The 19,684-nt window shown below is 36.5% G+C and overlaps 1 protein-coding gene and 1 non-coding gene across 2 annotated transcripts; one reads left to right on the forward strand and one right to left on the reverse strand.

The window, feature by feature from the left end:
• Positions 1–9,763: 9,763 nt before the first annotated feature.
• Positions 9,764–17,020, reverse strand: Pa1 (PTIP associated 1). Its single transcript, XM_069827540.1, has 3 exons — positions 16,808–17,020; positions 16,381–16,538; positions 9,764–12,958 (listed from the first exon to the last, which is right to left on the reverse strand). The coding sequence occupies exons 1-3, from the start codon at positions 16,886–16,888 to the stop codon at positions 12,757–12,759; spliced, it is 441 nt and encodes a 146-aa protein (XP_069683641.1). The 5' UTR covers positions 16,889–17,020; the 3' UTR covers positions 9,764–12,756.
• Positions 13,765–13,836, forward strand: TRNAY-AUA (transfer RNA tyrosine (anticodon AUA)). Its single transcript has one exon. It is a non-coding gene; the product is annotated as a tRNA-Tyr (tRNA).
• Positions 17,021–19,684: the final 2,664 nt, after the last annotated feature.

A 19,684-nucleotide genomic window follows, 5' to 3' on the forward strand; every position in this document is an offset into this window, starting at 1 on the left:
CAGACGTATACAAACAATTGTTTTTCCTCTGACACACATTGTCAAGTGAGATGTTTGCCTGATAATAGATGTATATATCAGCCAGAACCTCTTATAAAACTATAATTTATATGAAACATATTTTCAGAGGGATACCAGTATGAAAAACATCTTGCTGCATCTGCAATTAAGAGATTGCAATGGTAAGTACTTGTATTGGCCTGAATCTGTAGTAGTAAAATAAAACAGCCATGTGAGAACCATATTTTTATTATTGTATAATCACAGCTTAGACCATATCAGTTTGTAAAAGAATATTGTGGTTTATCAAACACACAAACTGTACAGAACAAATCTACAAAGTAAAAATTGAAGATTTTTTTCAGATTAATGCTGTGGTGTTCAGGTAAAGGGGTATAAGTCATTCTTTTTGTCCGGGTAGAATTTTGTTCCCCAGATGAACACACAAGTTAAATTATACATGTGGGTGTGCAAAAATCAAAGAATACAAGCAGTTGATGTGTTTTATTTGTGTAGAAAATTATTTGTAATAAGGGTTCCAAGTTTAATTTTCATTTATCTCCGAACTCATTTTTATGCCTTATCTCCCTTTACCCAAACACCACAGAATTAACTCATATTGAATTGCAAGAGAATCCAATAATTTAGGATAACAGGCAGGAAAGCTGACAGATAGAAGACTCATCCAAATAATTGTTGTAAGTAACTTATAATGGAGTAAATATCTCAAAGACGATTTCCTGAAAAATCACACAACCTTCTGTCCTGTCCTCTCAATCATTATTTCTACCGGTACTTCAAAATTTGTTTAATTCCGATTCCAAGCTAATCGACTGCTAAAAGATCTATCGCGATTAGAATAATATTTCGGGTTGCATAACAGTAATCTACAGACGCTTGCTTCACTTACGGAATTAAGATGAGCATCGTGTTGCTTGAAGAAAGTTTCCTTGATGCCAGGGTATTATAATATACGAGGAGGTATCTGGTATAATCACGTATAATTCCTTGATACAATAGCTTTGGAAGCGATAATTCTCATATTATCATCATTTTGGTAGCGATTATTGTCATAATATACAAATGAAGAATAAGCCTATGAGAGATATTTCAGGTTTAATAGTCCAATAATAGTTTATTTACAGGCGCTCCACTTACAGAATTAATGCAGTGACATACTCCTTCCTAGATACCAGAGAAATATTATAATATGTGAGGAAGTATCTTTCGTGACATAATCGTTTAGGAGGCGACGATTCTCATGTAATATTTTGGAAATGAAAATTCTCACAGTTATCAAAGCGTAAATCCTTCCCCATCCCCCTTCCCATCGACAGAGAAACAAAAGACTCTCCGAAGGCGCATCTAAAATTTGGTCCATAATAAATAAACTATTTACTTCATTTATATTGTATTCCTTCGAACAAAATGGTGCTAATCGTAAATGGAATGCATATAGATTAACTATTATCCGTGATCACATAATTATATGATCAGGACTATTATGCAACTTCAAAGGTCTAATTACGATAAAGAGGTCTGCTGTAAATTATTACCAAAACCTTCAATAATTTATTTATTATTAGAACTTCATACCACCAACTAATAAAATAGTGGTGGGATTAATTTACGAAAGTAATTATGTGACTTTCGACATACGACAGTATTTTACTGGGCGGGGGGGGGGGGGTGCGATGTGCTTTCAGAAGGTCGATTATATTATTAATATGCCTCCAATTGTCTCATTTCTTCCCATTCGTACTCCCGTTCCTGTAGATTTCTCTTAATTTGGCTTATTACACATTCAACTATTTATTAATAATTCCAAACCTTGCTATGAGATCTATATATCGCAATTAGATACATTACTAATTCGCACAATAATTAAACTGCATCTCCTACGTACAATCGTTTTGGAAGCGATGATTCTGATTAATACAAAGTTCATCCGCTTGGTAGCGCTGGGTGTATGGATACAAGGAGCAACGGACTGAAAATTATAAGTTGGAGGAGGTATTCAGACTAGCTTTAGTGATTGTACGTAAATTATTCTCATAATAAACAAATGACGATCACCATACCCATCCTTTTCGTAAACAAAATCTGGTCGTTATTCACTTGCAAATAGATTACAGAATACATGACAGATGGCAATATATGCACGCTCTATCATGTGCTGCCCCCCCCCCCCCAGCGCAGATTTTCTGAACTTCATGTGAAGCTGAAATCTCACTACCTGCTCCTTGTTTTACTACGTCTTTTGTTTGTCAAGCAGATTATGAGAGTAAACGTTTTCAAAATAATTGTAGACTACATTTCTTCGAAAAAAAATGGTGTTCATCGTATTAATGCAGCGCATGTGAATAATAGCGGTGGAAATAATTTTCGAAAGTAATATGTAATTTTCGACATACGACAGTATTTTACTGGGGGGGGGGGGGGGTTGCGATATGCTTTCAGAAGGTCGATTGTAATTAATATACCTCCAATTCGGATTTCTTCCCATTCGTACTCCCGTTCTTGTAGGTTTCTCTCAATTTGGCTTATTACACATTCAAATATCTATTAATAATTCCAAACCTTGCTATGAGCTCTATTTATCGTAATTAGATATATTTCGAGTTCCACAATAATTAATCTACATCTCCATTTACAATGAGCACCATTTTGTTTGAGGAAATATACGTACAATTTTTTTTTTTTTTTTTTTTTTTTTTAAAGGTACCAGGTCTCTTGGACCCTTGCCTTATCGTTTTGAGAGAGACGATTCTGATTAATACAAAGTGCATCCGCTTGGTAGCGCTGGGTGTATCGATACAAGGAGCAACGGAATGATAATTATAAGTTGGAGGAAGTATTTAGTCTAGCTTTAGTGATTGTACGTAAATTATTCTCATAATAAACACACGACGATCATCATACGCATCCTTTTAGTAAACAAAATCCGGTCGCTATTCACTTACAAGTAGATTACAGCAGGACGGACTTTCTGAACTTCATGTGAAGCTGAAATTTAACATTATCTTAACACCTGCTCCTTCTTTTACTACGCCTTTTCTTTGTCAAGCAGATTATGAGAGTAATTGCTTTCAAAACGATTGTAGACTACATTTGTTCGAAAAAAAAATGGTGTTCATCTTATTAATGAAGCGCAAGTAGATAATAGTGATGGAACTAATTTTCGAAAGTAATATGTAATTTTCGACATACGACAGTATTTTACTGGGGGGGGGGGGGTGCGATATGATTTCAGAATGTTGATTACAATATTAATATGCCTCCAATTGCCTCATTTCTTCCCATTCGTACTCCCGTTCCTGTAGATTTCTCTTAATTTGGCTTATTACACATGCAACTATTTATTAATAATTCCAAAACTTGCTATGAGATCTACTTATCGTAATTAAATATATTTCGAGTTGCACAATTATTAATATACATCCTCTCCATTTACGCTGAGCACCATTTTGTTTGAGGAAATATACATACAATCGTTTTGGAAGCGATGATTTTGATTAATACAAAGTGCATCCGCTTGGTAGCGCTGGGTGTATGGATACAAGGAGCAACGGACTGAATATTATAAGCTGGAGGAGGTATTCAGACTAGCTTTAGTGATTGTACATAAATTATTCTCATAATGAACAAATGACGATCACCATACGCATCCTTTTCGTAAACAAAATCCGGTCGTTATTCACTTGCAAGTAGATTACAGAATATATGACAGATGGCAGTATATTCATGCTCTATCATGTGCTGCCCCAGCGCAGACTTTCTGAACTTCATGTGAAGCTGAAATTTAACAATATCTTAATACCTGCTCCTTGTTTTACTACGTTTTTTGTTTGTCAAGCAGATTATGAGAGTAATCGCTTTCAAAATAATTGTACACTACATTTTTTCGAAAAAAAAAAAAATGGTGTTCATCGTATTACTGGAGCGCATGTGAATTGCAGGGGTGGAACTAATTTTCGACATACAACAGTATTGTACTGGGGGGGGGGGGGGAGTGCGATATGCTTTCAGAAGGTTGATTGTAATATTAATATGCCTTCAATTGTCTCATTTCTTCCCATTCGTACTCCCGTTCCTGTAGATTTCTCTTAATTTGGCTTATTACACATGCAACTATTTATTAATAATTCCAAAACTTGCTATGAGATCTACTTATCGTAATTAAATATAATTCGAGTTGCACAATTATTAATCTACATCATAGACAAATAAATAGATATCTATATCCTATCCATTTACGATGAGCACCATTTTGTTTGAGGATATATACGTACAATCGTTTTGGAAGCGATGATTCTGATTAATGCAAAGTGCATCCGCTTGGTAGCGCTGGGTGTATCGATACAAGGAGCAACGGACTGAAAATTATAAGTTGGAGGAGGTATTCAGACTAGCTTTAGTGATTGTACATAAATTATTCTCATAATGAACAAATGACGATCACCATACGCAACTTTTTCTTAAACAAAATCCGGTCGTTTTTCACTTGCAAGTAGATTACAGAATCCATGACAGATGGCAGCATATGCACGCTCTATCATGTGCTGCTCCTAGCGCAGACTTTCTGAACTCAAGTGTGAAGCTGAAATGTAACATTATCTCAATACCTGTGCCTTGTTTTACTACGTCTTTTGTTTGTCAAGCAGATTATGAGAGTAATCGCTTTCAAAATAATTGTAGACTACATTTCTTCGGCAAAAAATGGTGTTCATTGTATTAATGGAGCGCATGTGAATAATAGCGGTGGAAATAATTTCCGAAAGTAATATGTAATTTTCGACATACGACAGTATTTTACTGGGGGGGGGGGTGATATATGCTTTCAGAATGTTGATTACAATATTAATATGCCTCCAATTGCCTCATTTCTTCCCATTCGTACTCCCGTTCCTGTAGATTTCTCTTAATTTGGCTTATTACACATGCAACTATTTATTAATAATTCCAAAACTTGCTATGAGATCTACTTATCGTAATTAAATATATTTCGAGTTGCACAATTATTAATCTACATCCTCTCCATTTACGATGAGCACCATTTTGTTTGAGGAAATATATGTACAATCGTTTTGGAAGCGATGATTCTGATTAGTACAAAGTGCATCCGCTTGGTAGCGCTGGGTGTATGGATACAAGGAGCAACGGACTGAAAATTATAAGTTGGAGGAGGTATTCAGACTAGCTTTAGTGCTTGTACGTAAATTATTCTCATAATGAACAAATGACGATCACTATACGCATCCTTTTCGTAAACAAAATCCGGTCGTTTTTCACTTGCACGTAGATTACGGAATCCATGACAGATGGCAGCATATGCACGCTCTATCATGTGCTGCACCTAGCGCAGACTTTCTGAACTCTGTGTGAAGCTGAAATGTAACATTATCACAATACCTGCTCCTTGTTTTACTACGTCTTTTGTTTGTCAAGCAGATTATGAGAGTAATCGCTTTCAAAATAATTGTAGACTACCTTTCTTCGAAAAAAAAATGTGTTCATCGTAATAAAGGTGCGCATGTAGATTAACTATTATGCAACTCGAAATATATTATTATTATTGGCATATTAATTAGAATAGACCTTTGATTAGCGATTACAGTTTCATACGAAGTTCAGAAAGTTTACGTTAAGTGCAGCACATGATAGAGGACAAGGAGCAACGGCCAGAAAATAAAAGTTAGGAGAGGTATAAATTGAGGCTTGCTTGAGCGAGCCACTGTAATGACACCGTATTAGATCGTTGAAGCATAAATTTGATATACGATTAAATACTAATTTTTGCCAGGAAAATATTTTCCTTTATTCACTGATTTATAGTATCTCTGTAGCTCATTGAAGGGTAGCCGACATATTAACCATCGATTAAAAAATGGAAAGTGTTTATTTTTCTTTTAATTGTAGATTCCAATTTTTCATCATGTTTGTTCCCATTCATGGAAGTATATCTTAATTAGCTCTATCGCACATTTAACTATTTAATGATAGAGATATGCACAGTTGCATTTCAGAATGAATAACAGTCGATCTACAGGTGTTACTAGTGGTGCCATAATGAGTGAGCTTCTTTGTGGCAGCAGTAGTAACGATAGATTTCTCTATGTACCAGGATACGGGTAATATAATGTATAAGGAGGTATCCGATTTACTGTACTTTATCACGTAATTACTTTGAATGTAATAATAATAATAATAAACATATGATGATCACAATACGCATTCTCTTTGTAAACAAAATACGGTCACATTAGCATTATTGTGGGTTTTTAGAATAAATTATTAATAACTGCGTCCAAGATTTTGCAGCTGAAGTACCGGTATTTAATTACTATATTAGTCGTAGAAGAAGAATTTTGAGTTTTTCATGCATTTTTCTATCTTTTTTACAAATGTACTGTTCCCCTTGTTTGTCACTCGAAAAGATAGTTTAAAATATGGTAATTAAAGACTGAACTTATATAATAATAAATTATATAAAACCGTAAGACCATTCCAAGAAGTCTTGTATCAGTATTTACTGACGATGGTGATATTTTTCGTTGCATGTGTAGACCTATCAATCAAATGAACGCACTATTTCACACGAAAATCAGTAGCAAGGGAGTATATATAAAATTGTATTTATTTTAGCAGACATATATATATATATATATATATAACAAAAAAATGCTTTTACAAGATCTGAATATACGTTAACACATAATTATTTCTTGGGCAATGTATCTTGCATATTTTTTGTGACCTGAAGTCCCAAATCACAAGTTCATCACAATACATTCTTTGCTGTAAGAAAAGACTAAGCTCACTTTTACACGTGGATAAATACTGCTTTCTACCTTAGAACTTAATTCGCCAGTTTTCAGCAGGCTCTTCTGAGCATCATGCTCAAAAAGGTCTAGAATCCATTCTTGTGTTCGTGTTACTCATATATTAATTTTAGTTTTCTTCCATGGATGGTTGCCAAAGGCTACTATTATATCCGAAGTTAATGAGTAAAAACCTACTCAGGGCAGTGGTTTTCTAAGTGATAAGTGAAAATCCGCCATTACATTATTACTGACATCACGAAATAAAACACCATCAGCCGTTGCCCAGCATATATGCAAGGCATAACAAAAGCCTAACCTAACCTGTCACAGATTCGTATATGCAGAGCATAGTGCGAATGTACACTAGAGTGAAACTTTCGTGATGTCACTAAAGTTATGTTAGTTTGACTGAGACAGCTGTACACACTTGAAGTGTATAAGTGAAGTAGGAGGGAGTAACTCAGGAGTTTAGCCTTGGATTTACAGCACATAAAAGAAGCTGTTTCATTTAGCAATGTTCGCAACTTCCGAGATTATATCAATGTCGTCAGTGTGCCGGAATTTTGTCCCACAGAATTCTTTTATATGCCAATAAATCTACGGACGTAAGCCTGACGCATTTAAGCACACTTAAATGCTATCGACCTGGGCTGGAATTGAACCCACAACCTCGGGCACAGAAGGCCAACACTCTACCAACTGTGTGTCCCAGGCTGACTCACATAAAAGAAGAAACTGTTTCTTGCCGAGATGAAAAATCAACACTCCTTGCACAACGTACTACCATAAAAAATATTTTTGAAAGAAAAAATAATACTTACCATAAGCTTATTCTACCAACAGTACAAATACAAAATTAAAAAATTTGGAGCATAAAACAAATGAGATACTGTTCGTATCACAGCTTTTGAGATGAAGTGAAGAACAGAGGGCAGGAAGTGTACCAAATGAATACATCAGAATTCAACCTGTAGGTTTTTCACCGTGACCTGGAATTTAACATTTCCAACATTTCAGAACTACAGCAATCCTTATATCCACAAAGGATACATTCTGAAACCTGCGAAACCACAGATAATAGCAAACTCTGCTTATAAATCTTTTTTCGATAACATACATAGAGCTGAGACGAGAAGTTATGGCAGCAACCTGCGCGAAGTTTTAAATTGCCGGCCAGCAGAAGAACATAAACCATGAGCAATTATTAAAATATATGACCCACAAAATCCCCAATAATTTAAAGTTATTAATCCACCAATAACAATTCCTATATGAGCTACAGAAGAATAAGCAATTAGGCCTAATGATTTTAAGTCCGTCTGATGTATACAAATTAAACTAGAGGAGTGGGGGTTGTTTGGGTTACGGTTCTCAAGCTCAGAGTGGCAGACATATCCGTTTCATCTCTTTCTAAAAACATTCGTCTTACCTTAGTATCACCACTTTCCTACTCAAGATTCCGAAGGTACATAATATAATTACACCCGCTATTCCATCTTTACATTCTTATTCTCCGTCCGAATCAGATGACTGATCTGTGCTGCAATCAGATGTCCCTAAGTTTATGGAAATGTTCCCCAAAATACTGTCCATCACGTGCTCACTTTCATACACTGATATCCATTCTTGGAAGAAGCGATTGCAGAGTCGGCCTCTGCTTATGCGTAGCGTAGAAATTACAGATGAGTCTTCTTAGGACTTCCTCATCAAAACTGTCTACAGCTGCAACAATCTTCTTCTTCTGCTGTGATTTTTCCGGACTGGAGAAAGAATCTGCTGTTCCTGCCTCAATATTTTTCCCTTTCTTGATTCTTGCCAAGGTTCGCTTTGAAATACCAGTGGCATTTACAATCCCTTCTGACATGCTATTTCATGTCCTTGACTATGAACTACTCTATGATTTCACGCCTTAGACAATGTTTTCAGTATTAGCAATAGCGGTAGTAGCAGAACGATCTGAACACTCGGAATGCTAGCAACCAACTAACCCAACACCCCTCCAGTTGAGTGTGAGGGCGAGTCCAAGCAAACGAACTAAAATGCGTCCCTCGCACTGGTGCCATAACTTCTCGTCCGGCTCTACCTATGATATAGTTTGACAAATTACAAATAGTAAGACATTAGGGGAAGCAAATAATAATAATAATAATAATAATATGTTGAGGATGGACTAATCAAAGAAGATAGGAAGATTAAAGTATGAGGTGTTGGCAATGTATTGAATATGTCGGTGGACTATTAATTATCATTCAGTCATCTACGACCTATTGAAATATCATACATGGTTCACAATAACTCACTCCTGATATCCACACTAAGTATACGAGTTGTAGCCTTGATCCAAAATGATGTGATTGCCTTTCTGCATCATGTTGTGATGAGTGTGAGTGTTGAGTTTACCATTACATTCCAGAAGCAAAGGAGATATCCAAGGAATGGAAACATCGAAAGTCTGCAATCAAAAAAACAATTCAAGATAATTCAATCTGCGGAAAAAACCATGGTGAATATTTTCTGGGATGCACAAGGGCTTCCATAAAATTTTCTGAAAAATCAATGATAAATGCTTCCATTATTATGAGATCTTACATCAACTCAAATCTGCAATTTATCACAAGTGTCCCAGAATACGTCATTCTTGTTAAAGACAATGTCGACCTCAGTCTGATATACTATGTTAAAATTGCCGACCTTGACTGGCAATTCTGGAGTTAACCAATATACAGCCCTGATTTGAAACCACTGGCTTCCATCTTTACTCCACATTGAAGGATTTGAAAGGTGGCCAATTCCCGAACAATGCAAAGTTTACAGAAACAGGATGACAGTTCTTGTCAAGCCAGAGGTTTAATTTCTTTGCCAAAACTATTGAATAGCTCGCAATAAGTTAACAGCAGTAAGGAAAGGATAAACCTATTTAAAAATAATCACAAAATAAAGACTTTTAAAAGTATACACTTTATACATAAACTTTTATAACAGTTAAATATTTATTGCCCCTGTAATATTTCAACACACCAAAATAAAAAAGAAAAAAATGCATGTTAAATCTCAGAACAAAAACAAACATACATCAATATTTACATGAACCATTTGGTTCCACTGCTACTTCTAATATTTTTTATTTATTTACCAGTTCAATAAAACTTCCTTATTAAGTTATTGAAGATCTCACGTATAAGAATATGTAACTTCGTTTAAACAGAAAGGAATACTATATAGAGGATTTTCGGAGTTTGAGAACATAATATGAATATCTGGAAATAAAAGTGTGTTTGGTCGTGTTTGTAAAATAATAGCTATTTATTATACCAGTGAGTGAATATAGATTTCATCCATGAGGGGAAGTGTTTAGCTTTCAATATAATATGCCTGATAAACCTCGTGTGTTAACTTCCATATGTATTTACACACAATTGTAATATACAGTTTTATCTAACACCTCTTAATAAATTATTATAACAGGTAAATAGGCTATCATGATATTTTCATACTGAATATTATAAAATAAATATCATGAAACAATGTTCAATAGTTGCTATGGTTTCATCTGTGACTGTCTTTATCATTTCAGGAACACTGTGTATGTTTTTTTTTTCCATAGTTGTATTTTTACTCACTAAACTTGTATCCACTGGTTGTTCCTAGCAACAATAACACGAATATAAAGCATACCTTTACACCTAAATATCAATATAACAAGAGCTTTTATTAGGTGGTGTTAGATAAAAGAAGTTACTCTTTAATGGCATCTGTTATACTTTTGTGAGTTGGTCTACATATAAATTAAACAGAGCACGTGATACTGGATACCTTTGTCTTATTGCTTGTGTTATGTTCTAGAATATTACCTAATCCTCTTACTTAAATATGTACTTATGTATAACACTTGTGCCACTTTTATTAGATGTAATGGCTAATCCTTCTCCATTACAAGTGCTCACATTTCCCCTCAGTTCACCATAGCAGAATATTTTCAAAATTACAGTAGAGTCCCGATTATCCAGACTTCGATTATCTGGCCTTCCATGTCATCCGTATTTTTTTTTATTACAGTAGTATATGTAGCTATTTATAGTATTGAACAATAACAAAGTTTTTTGAAGTCAATTACTGTATTATGAATAAAAACTCGTTTATTATGTACATATCAATCATCAATCAATCAATCTTCTTAATGTATCCAGCTGTTTGCTGACAACATAAAGTCCACTATAGTCCACTGTATTCTGTTCAGTTTTTGTTTTTCGTGAGAAATGAGGGGTATTTTGATCGGTGTTCATTATAGATGCCTGTTGCTAGTGGCCAGAGTTGGAGTGTAGTCAATATATACTGCAGGGCTGTGTCTTCTGCAACTGGTACTGATGATTTTAATTTACTTCTTTTGTGGTTTATGGATGGACAGTATAGAAGAATGTGTTCCAGATCTTCATCATGATTATTACACCACAGACAAGTAGGATTATCAGAAAGGTGAAATTGGTGTAGGTACAATTGTGCGACAATGTGACCTGTTCTGGCTCTTGTTAATAAGTTTGAACATTTCTGGGCAAGTTTTTGTTTATTTCCAGGTCATTTGGTTTCTTTTGTACGGACTGTAAAATTTTTCCTTTGTCAGAACAGAGCCAATTGTTGATCCATAGGTTTGTAAAATGAGACTTTACTGAAGCAAAAGCACTGGATAGAGATATCACTTGAAGAGGTCTTGGTTGCAAATATGTTGCCTGTTTTGCAATATTATCATATGAGTACCGTTAACGTCTTTCTACATTACTGAGTCCAACCTTTATCCCTTTAAGATTACAGGATAAGAAACCACATAGCGCTCTCATCCTCCGTATTATCCAGATTTTTCCTTATTCGGATTGCTCTTGGCCCATATAATCCAGATAATCGAGACTCTACTGTATATCTTGGATATTAAAATAACATTTAAACCTTCTCTATAGTCACTTCCAGAAAATCCCACACAATAAAAAAATAATGCTAGTTTTCTTATTAATTTGGACACCAAATATGAAATCTTCATTGCAGAGGAATAATTCATTAAACATACGGATAAATTGGATCTGCAGATGTTAAAACACATATTGAACAGACAAGAAGGATTCTGGAAACTTTGAACCCATACTGTATGGTGGAAAGAAAACATATTTAGAAAGATTAATATACACAAAGACAAGGCAATGGTTGAGACTGTCCTTTATTACAATAGCGAAGTATCGACTCTGAATGCAGAATGCAAAAGAAGACTCTTAGCTTTAGAGATGGACTGCTTAAGAAGCGAAAACTACAAAGAATTCAGAGTGAAGAAACAAGGATACGAATGAAAGCAGAGGAGACTTCGTAAACAGAAGTGAAAAGGAGAAATGAATTGGTTTGAACACCTATGAGGATGGATCAACAACGGTGGTCTAAAAGAATGTTTCAATGGTTGCTAGTTGGAAGACCAAGGAGATTGTAGTACTAGAACTCAGAGAAGCCACTCCTGCCAAAGAACTGAAAGAGGAAGATGCTCTAGATCGAGAGCGGTGGCGAATGGAAATGGGAAGGTGATGGAAGCTACAAAATCCCTGATACTCCTGCTTTTTTAATGCATACAGAACAGAAATTTCACCTGTACTCTTTTGTTCGTAATAGACATGAATTTTTAAATTCATGAATAATACGCTCTCATACTCACAGCAAACATTTTATGACTGTCAAGTAATTAGACACTTAGTGATCTGGATTGAATTCAACTATGCCACTTCCTGAACTATAGTGCAGCCGGATAAGATGGTTAATAGTAAAATGATGGCAAAGGAAATGGACTACCCCGAGAAAACTATCCTCGAAATGAATTATGCAGGATGTAAATACACTTAATGCTGTGTCTGCAAAATATCACATTAATGTAAAGCAACTCAAGAATTACTCCTAGTTTACGAATTCACGGATTAGTAGCACTTTCTGATGCCTGTTTCTCCATTTCCTCGAGTTTGCGGTGTCTGCGTATGTTAGAAAGTATTCCATCCAAACTCGTCGTTTTCTTTTTGGCGCTTCCCTTCGGACCCCCTTCACCCGTTCTCCTCGGAGTAAACTTTGGTGATGACATCTCATCCATGAAGTCGAAATCTGATTTCTCTTCTGGCCTGAAATGCAAAGCATAACACTGACATTAGAACTCCTCTGTTCACAGAGATGATTAAGAGCAAAATGAAGATAGGAACTGCAAGGATAGGAAATGCTTTATGCAACACAAATTTCGGTGAAGGATGAGTGAAACGGAGAAAAATTCTCTCTGGCAGCGAGATTTGAACCCTGGTTTTCAGCTCTACGTGCTGACACTCTATCCACTAAGCCACACTGGATTTCCATCCCAATGTCAGATCGAATCCTTTCAGTTTAAGTTCCACCTCTTGGGTTCCCTCTAGTGGCCTACCCTCATGCACTGCGTCATATATATATGGCAATGGTACAATGTCCATACATGTGCAGAGGTGCACTCATTACAAGTGACTAAGTGGCTGGGATCCGACGGAATAAGCACAGTCTTGAGAGGATTCGATCCGACAGTGGGATGGGAATCCGGTGTGGCTCAGTGGATAGAGTGTCAGCATGTAGAGCTGAAAACCTGGGTTCAAATCCCAGTGCCGGAGAGAATTTTTCTTCGTTCCACTCATCCTTCATCATATGATGACACATGGAAATATCATATGTACTTCGGTACATCGTAATAATATACGATATGCAAAAAATAATCACTTAGTGATTTAAGACAGCGCTTATTCCGTTGGATCCCGGCCACTTAGTCACTCATAACGAGTGCACTTCTTCACATGTGACATTGTGCCACTGTCATACATCTATGACGCAATACATGAGGGTAGGCCACTAGAGGGAACCCAAGAGGTGGAACTTAAAACTGAGAGGATTCGATCCGACGTTGGAATGGGAATCCGGTGTGGCTTAGTGGATAGAGCGTCAGCATATAGAGCTGAAAACCTGGGTTCAAATCCCAGTGCCGGAGAGAAGTTTTCTCCATTCCACTCATCCTTCATAATATGATGCAGAATTTCTGCATGGAAATATCATATGTACTTCGGTACATCGTAATAATATATGATATGCAAAAAATTATCACTTAGAGATTTAAGACGCCGCTTATTCCATCAGATCCCGGCCACTCAGTCACTCATAACGAGTGCAACTCTGCACATGTGTGGACATTGTACCACTGTCATACATCTATGACGCAGTGCATGAGGGTAGCTACTAGAGGGAACCCAAGAGGTGGAACTTAAACTGAAATATTCGATCCAACATCGGGATGGGAATCCGGTGTGGCTTAGTGGATAGAGTGTCAGCACGTAGAGCTGTAAACCCGGGTTCAAATCCCGATGCCGGAGAGAATTTTTCTCTGTTCCACTCATCCTTCATCATATGACGACACACAATTTCTGCACGGAAATATCATATGTACTTCGGTACATCGTAATAATACCGGTAGGCTATATAAATTTTGGTGGTACTGTATCAGATGGAAGTTAATGATGTAAAATAAATTTTATTATAGTGAAGCCAAATTATTTGATGCACAAATGTTGCTGAAAGTTGCATTCTGTCGTTTTTTCAGTTAGAGCAGAACTGAGAGTTTGGTAATAAAGAGGTTCCAAAAGATACATTTAAGTAATACACAATTGGACTTCAATTGATATACATCACAATAAACAACGTAAAGGCATCCCCTCTACCTCCTATCACCATATCCATATACTCCTCACCCATAGAAGACAGTGATCCAGATGATACAAGACCAAAGCATTATTGAGACTGCTGACGACGAAGCATAACCACTTTAAAACAGCTGTATAGTGTATTTAAGATGTATAAGCCACTTTGAAGTTTTAAAAGTTTTATCATATTTTATAATAATTTTAGTGAAAAATTAAGGAGTTTTTATTTGATGTCGAAAATATAATTATAATGGTGCTCCACTTTAAGAAATGGCAGGCAATTTTTTAGTGATTTTTTTATATTACACAGAATAAGCTGATAAATGAGTCATTGAAATTAGTATTGATGGAAAAACGTTTTGCTGAGAGAAAAAAACTTATTAGTTAATAGAATTATTTCTACTTTTCGTTACGGATTTTGTCAAAGCCTTCAGGCCCTCGGGCTAAATCAAGCAGCAGAGGGTAGTGGAGAAGATCATCTTATTGTTGAAAGATTAACCCTGCGGGCGCGCTTCCGTACAGGGGCAGAGGCATTTTCTCTAAGATTAGAGCCCAGTTTAGGTGTGTGTGTATTAATCGAAGAAAATGTCATATAAACATGCGTCCTATTCTCAATATTTTCTAGCCCCTAATTTTCGATTAATACACACACACACCTAAACTGGGCTCTAACCTTATAGGAAATGCCACTGCCCCTGTATGGAAGCGTGCCCATTTTAAGTGCCAAGTGTCAAAAGTTTGATCATAAATAACAGTTTTTGCAATTTATGCATTTTTGGATAAATGGATTACAGTATAGAGTTCAAGAAACTCACCTAAGCAAGGTTAAGGGGAGAGGATGATATTTTTTAAAAGTTTTTTCCTATTTGGTGTAAATTATTAATTTTTTGTATGTAGAGAGCTCATAGCTGTGGCAACTCAACCAAATAAAAATATTTTGAAAACAAAAAATATTTCGGGGCCCAAATTTGAAAAAATATACCCAATGCAGGATTGTACTAAAACCGATATATCTGAACCGTTTTTAAAGATAGATTCAAACAGTTTTTGCAATGTATTTGCAAAAGTATGTTCTACAAACTGTCTGAAACAGAATTTTGATATTAGTCCCTACGTTTGTAAAATGAACAAATAAAATTTGGTAACAATTTTCTGATTTCCTTTCTTGCAAACAAACGGACGTATTTTTAAAATGATATCAATTAACAAAATTCTGTTACAGAGAAAAGTTTCCTAATAGTCTAAAGAATGTGTGTTCTAAATTTCATGCATGTATCTTTAATAGTTAAGAAATTATATCCATTTTGTCTGGCAATGTAGCAAAAAAAAAAATGAAGTTACTGGAAACCGATAAACGGGGGCGTGTGATTTAAAAATTCATAGCGCAGGAAGTTTAAAAATGACGTCTCAACATCCGATAAGGGCACAAATACCCACAAAATGTTATGCAATGCATTCCACACATATCAAAGAGTATTTTAAAGAAAAAAAAATTGAAAATTTAATTTACCGGAAACAACAATAAAAGTGGGCGAGTGATTTAAAAATCCATAATGCAGGAAGTTTAAAAATGGCGATCAACACATCACAGGGTATTTTAAAGAATATATATATATTTTTTAATTTAGTAATTTTTCATCAAAAATACCATCCTCTCCCCTTAAGGGGCATGTAAGAGCAATTCCTTCACTAACTGAGGAAAACGAACAAAATACTTTAAAACAGACGACTTTAATGCTCAAACCTAGGACACCCCCATACAAAAACCTATTCTGTAAGATCTGCTGGGAATCACATCCTGGTTTCGAAGAGGCACGACTGAGTGGTGCAACTCTTACTTGGACTCCATGGATTCCTCGTCCTCCTGGTAAAACTCATCCTGAGCAGGTGAAGGTACGCGGCGTCCAGGACACTGCCACTCCAGCTCCAGCACTCCTTCCTTGTCAATCAACTCGTACAGAGAAACTATGTCTTCGGCTGAAGGTTCCCAGAAATCCTGCAAATAATATTCAGTTGAGTAAAGTGCTTGTGTACATGTCTGTGTTAAAAGTTAGGTCACTGCACAGACATGAGATCTGTTCGGACACCCACTGAATTTTAGAAAATGATGTGCCCTCTTTCATTTTATAGGTTCTAAGTGATTTCAAGATTATTTGTGCTGCAAAAAAACTATTCGACCTTGTATGAACACCGCAGTTACAGACTAGGGAGCATCATTATTTATTACTATGACTGCAGAAATAAACTTTGTCAACCCTAACCTACCTTTCCCTGTGCGTTGTAATTCTCATCATCTGAGCAAGGTATATTCCATTCGTCTTGCTCACCAGTTAATTCACCCATCATTGACACATATGTCTGGTTACTGACATTTCATTAACAAGTTTCAGATTCAGATAATGTGGATAACTTCAACTACAATACCTTCCGTTATATTACTTCAAACATCTCCCGTCTCATACTCACAATCAGTGTTACCAACTCGATTCTTATGATACAGTATAGAAACAGCTAAATTGCTATATTATCAATGTCAAATGAGATTATTTACCGGTGTGAGTGTTAAGAAACCCGCTAAATCCCTATATCTGTAATACAAATTTCATACATGTTTACCCCCGATCACATTTTTTACCCGCTAAACTAACCTTGAGAAACGCCAGATCTAGCGGGAAAACCGCTAAATTGGCAACATTGATCACAATCCGCGATTTTCGCAACTGCAGCACTGTTCGACGACGTTCGAACCTAGATCAAATCTAATTTGTAACTTGTGTTGGGCAAGCCCGTTATCAAGGTAACACGGGGGTTTCTCCAGGAAGCTCCGGTTCCACTGTGGCGTCCCAACAAATCTCCACAATCATCTCATCGCGGGTGTAATGTAGACCAGCTTCCTATGGCGCACCCTAGGCAACGACTCTGTCAAGCACCCGCCATTGGTTTAAAAAAAATTATTGAATTTTCCACAAAATTATCGCACATATACAATATTAATAACAATGCCATACTATCAAAACTTTAACAATGAACTTTCAATCACATTTCGCAAAGAAAAAGCACCACCAGCAGCTACCAACAGACTATTGTGATTAATTGATTAACAAACTCTGAGCAAGCTTTTTTTTTTTTTTTTTTTTTTTTACTAATTTCGGCACCGCAGCCTGAGGCTTATTGTGTCTAGACCCACAACTCTACTGAACACACGCACACACTGCAGGACTCCCCCGTTTACTGGGTCAGGGTACCCGAGGGCCACTGCGAGACACCACACACACTGGGACAATGGACAACCAGTCCCAGTGAAGAGAGGTCCGAATTAAATCCCCCTGACTTTACGATCGGGAATCGAACCCGGGCCACCTTGTTTAGGAGTCCAGCACGCTACCTCAAGATCAAGGAGGCGAACTTGACGCAAACTTAGTACTGACTGGGGACGGGGAAGAATCTGGCTTCTCGCCTGAAAATCTTGATGGAAATCGAGACAGATTTAAAATATTTGAGAGCGCATCAAAGAATATATAAACTCAATTATCGTGTTTCATTAATGAGATAATAAAATTAGCGAGGCGGTATGAGAGAGTACCAAGAATACGTATATAAACCACTGGCGCAGCCAGGGGAGGGATTTGGGGGTAACCCGTACCCAGAGTCCCTTAGAAAAAAAAAAAAAAAAAAAAACGAAACGCTGTTGAAGCAATGCAACATTACAACAGTGACTTACTTCCAGTAATACATAACCTGTTTACAATAATGGCAACTCTCCTTGTACTTCTGAAAGATAATTTTCATCATTAAGAAAACGTAGGTCTACCTTAGAACAACACAGGGGAGGAGCGCCTTAAAGAACTGGCTCTCATGTACAGACACACACACACACACACACACACACATGCCGTTTCATGTTAGATAGCAAGTGTCTTTCACGTGCCTACTCAAGTAACAAGTAACAAAAATAATCACGCATGTATTGGAGGACTAAATATCTTCAGACTTTCTTTCTTTTCTTGATTACAGATCTTAATAACACCGCAAACAACAGTCGACCTGGTTGGCGAGTTGGTATAGCGTTGGCTTTCTATGCCCAAGGTTGCGGGTTCGATCCCGGGCCAGGTCGATGGCATTTAAGTGTGCTTACATGCGACCGGCTCATGTCAGTAGATTTATTGGTATGTAAAAGAACTCCTGCGAGACAAAATTCCGGCACATCCGGCGACGCTGATATAACCTCTGCGTCGTTAAGTAAAACGTAACATTAACATCGTAAACAACACGCCGAGCTTGTTCGTGAATAAGTTTATTAATATCTTTATCCTAAATCATAACAAAGTGGACACACGCGGTGTAACCTACACCAGACTATACTGTAGGGCTAGCTATCTCCGAGCCCTTGTGTTCTTGTATCATCGTGAAGGTTCACATTCCTGCAGCGTATCCACTCGCCTCGGTCGGATAACTGTAGTGGTTCATAAGGCTGAAGTTTTTGGATTCGGTTCTTTGTGTTACGTCTCTGGTTTCCAATATAACGACTTTCTGTAAATTAAAGCCATGTTGTCATAGGAACATCTTTCTGACATAGACCATCATATCAAACTACCCAACATTCCAAATTTGATATTTTGTATTCGTTGTTTTGTAATGCTGTAGTACAAAAAATAGAATAAGAAATAATCTTCCCTAAATATAGATTCATGCAATAAAATATAACATTATGAACTAGTTCCGCAATGTTACTATTTTGCACGCACTTTGGGTACTAAAAAGTATTAAAAATGGCATACTTTGGAGGTTGGTAGTGTAAAAAATTATTTATATATTACAAGCTAGCACGTTTTCTCATGTATATGATTTAGGCAGGCCCATATTTGTAGGAGCTGCAAAATTATGAGAAAAGAAAAAAATCGAGCTCAAAATAACTGTTCGATATTTTCATACTTCGCAGATGTCTGCTATAGATAATAGCGTATGTTAAATTCTTGCTAGGCCTACATGCCAGTATTATTATTTTTTAACAGTTTGACTGACAAATGTGTAAGATTTGCATAAGTTAGTTGGTGGGAGACACAAAATTTTCCGGGCCCATTGACGTAGCATTAGGCCTACCTAAATACGGGGCTGGATTTAAGTGTCGCATTTCTCTATTGT

The sequence above is a fragment of the Periplaneta americana genome, chromosome 6 (genome assembly GCF_040183065.1).
Source record: "Periplaneta americana isolate PAMFEO1 chromosome 6, P.americana_PAMFEO1_priV1, whole genome shotgun sequence".
NCBI lineage: Eukaryota > Metazoa > Arthropoda > Insecta > Blattodea > Blattidae > Periplaneta > Periplaneta americana.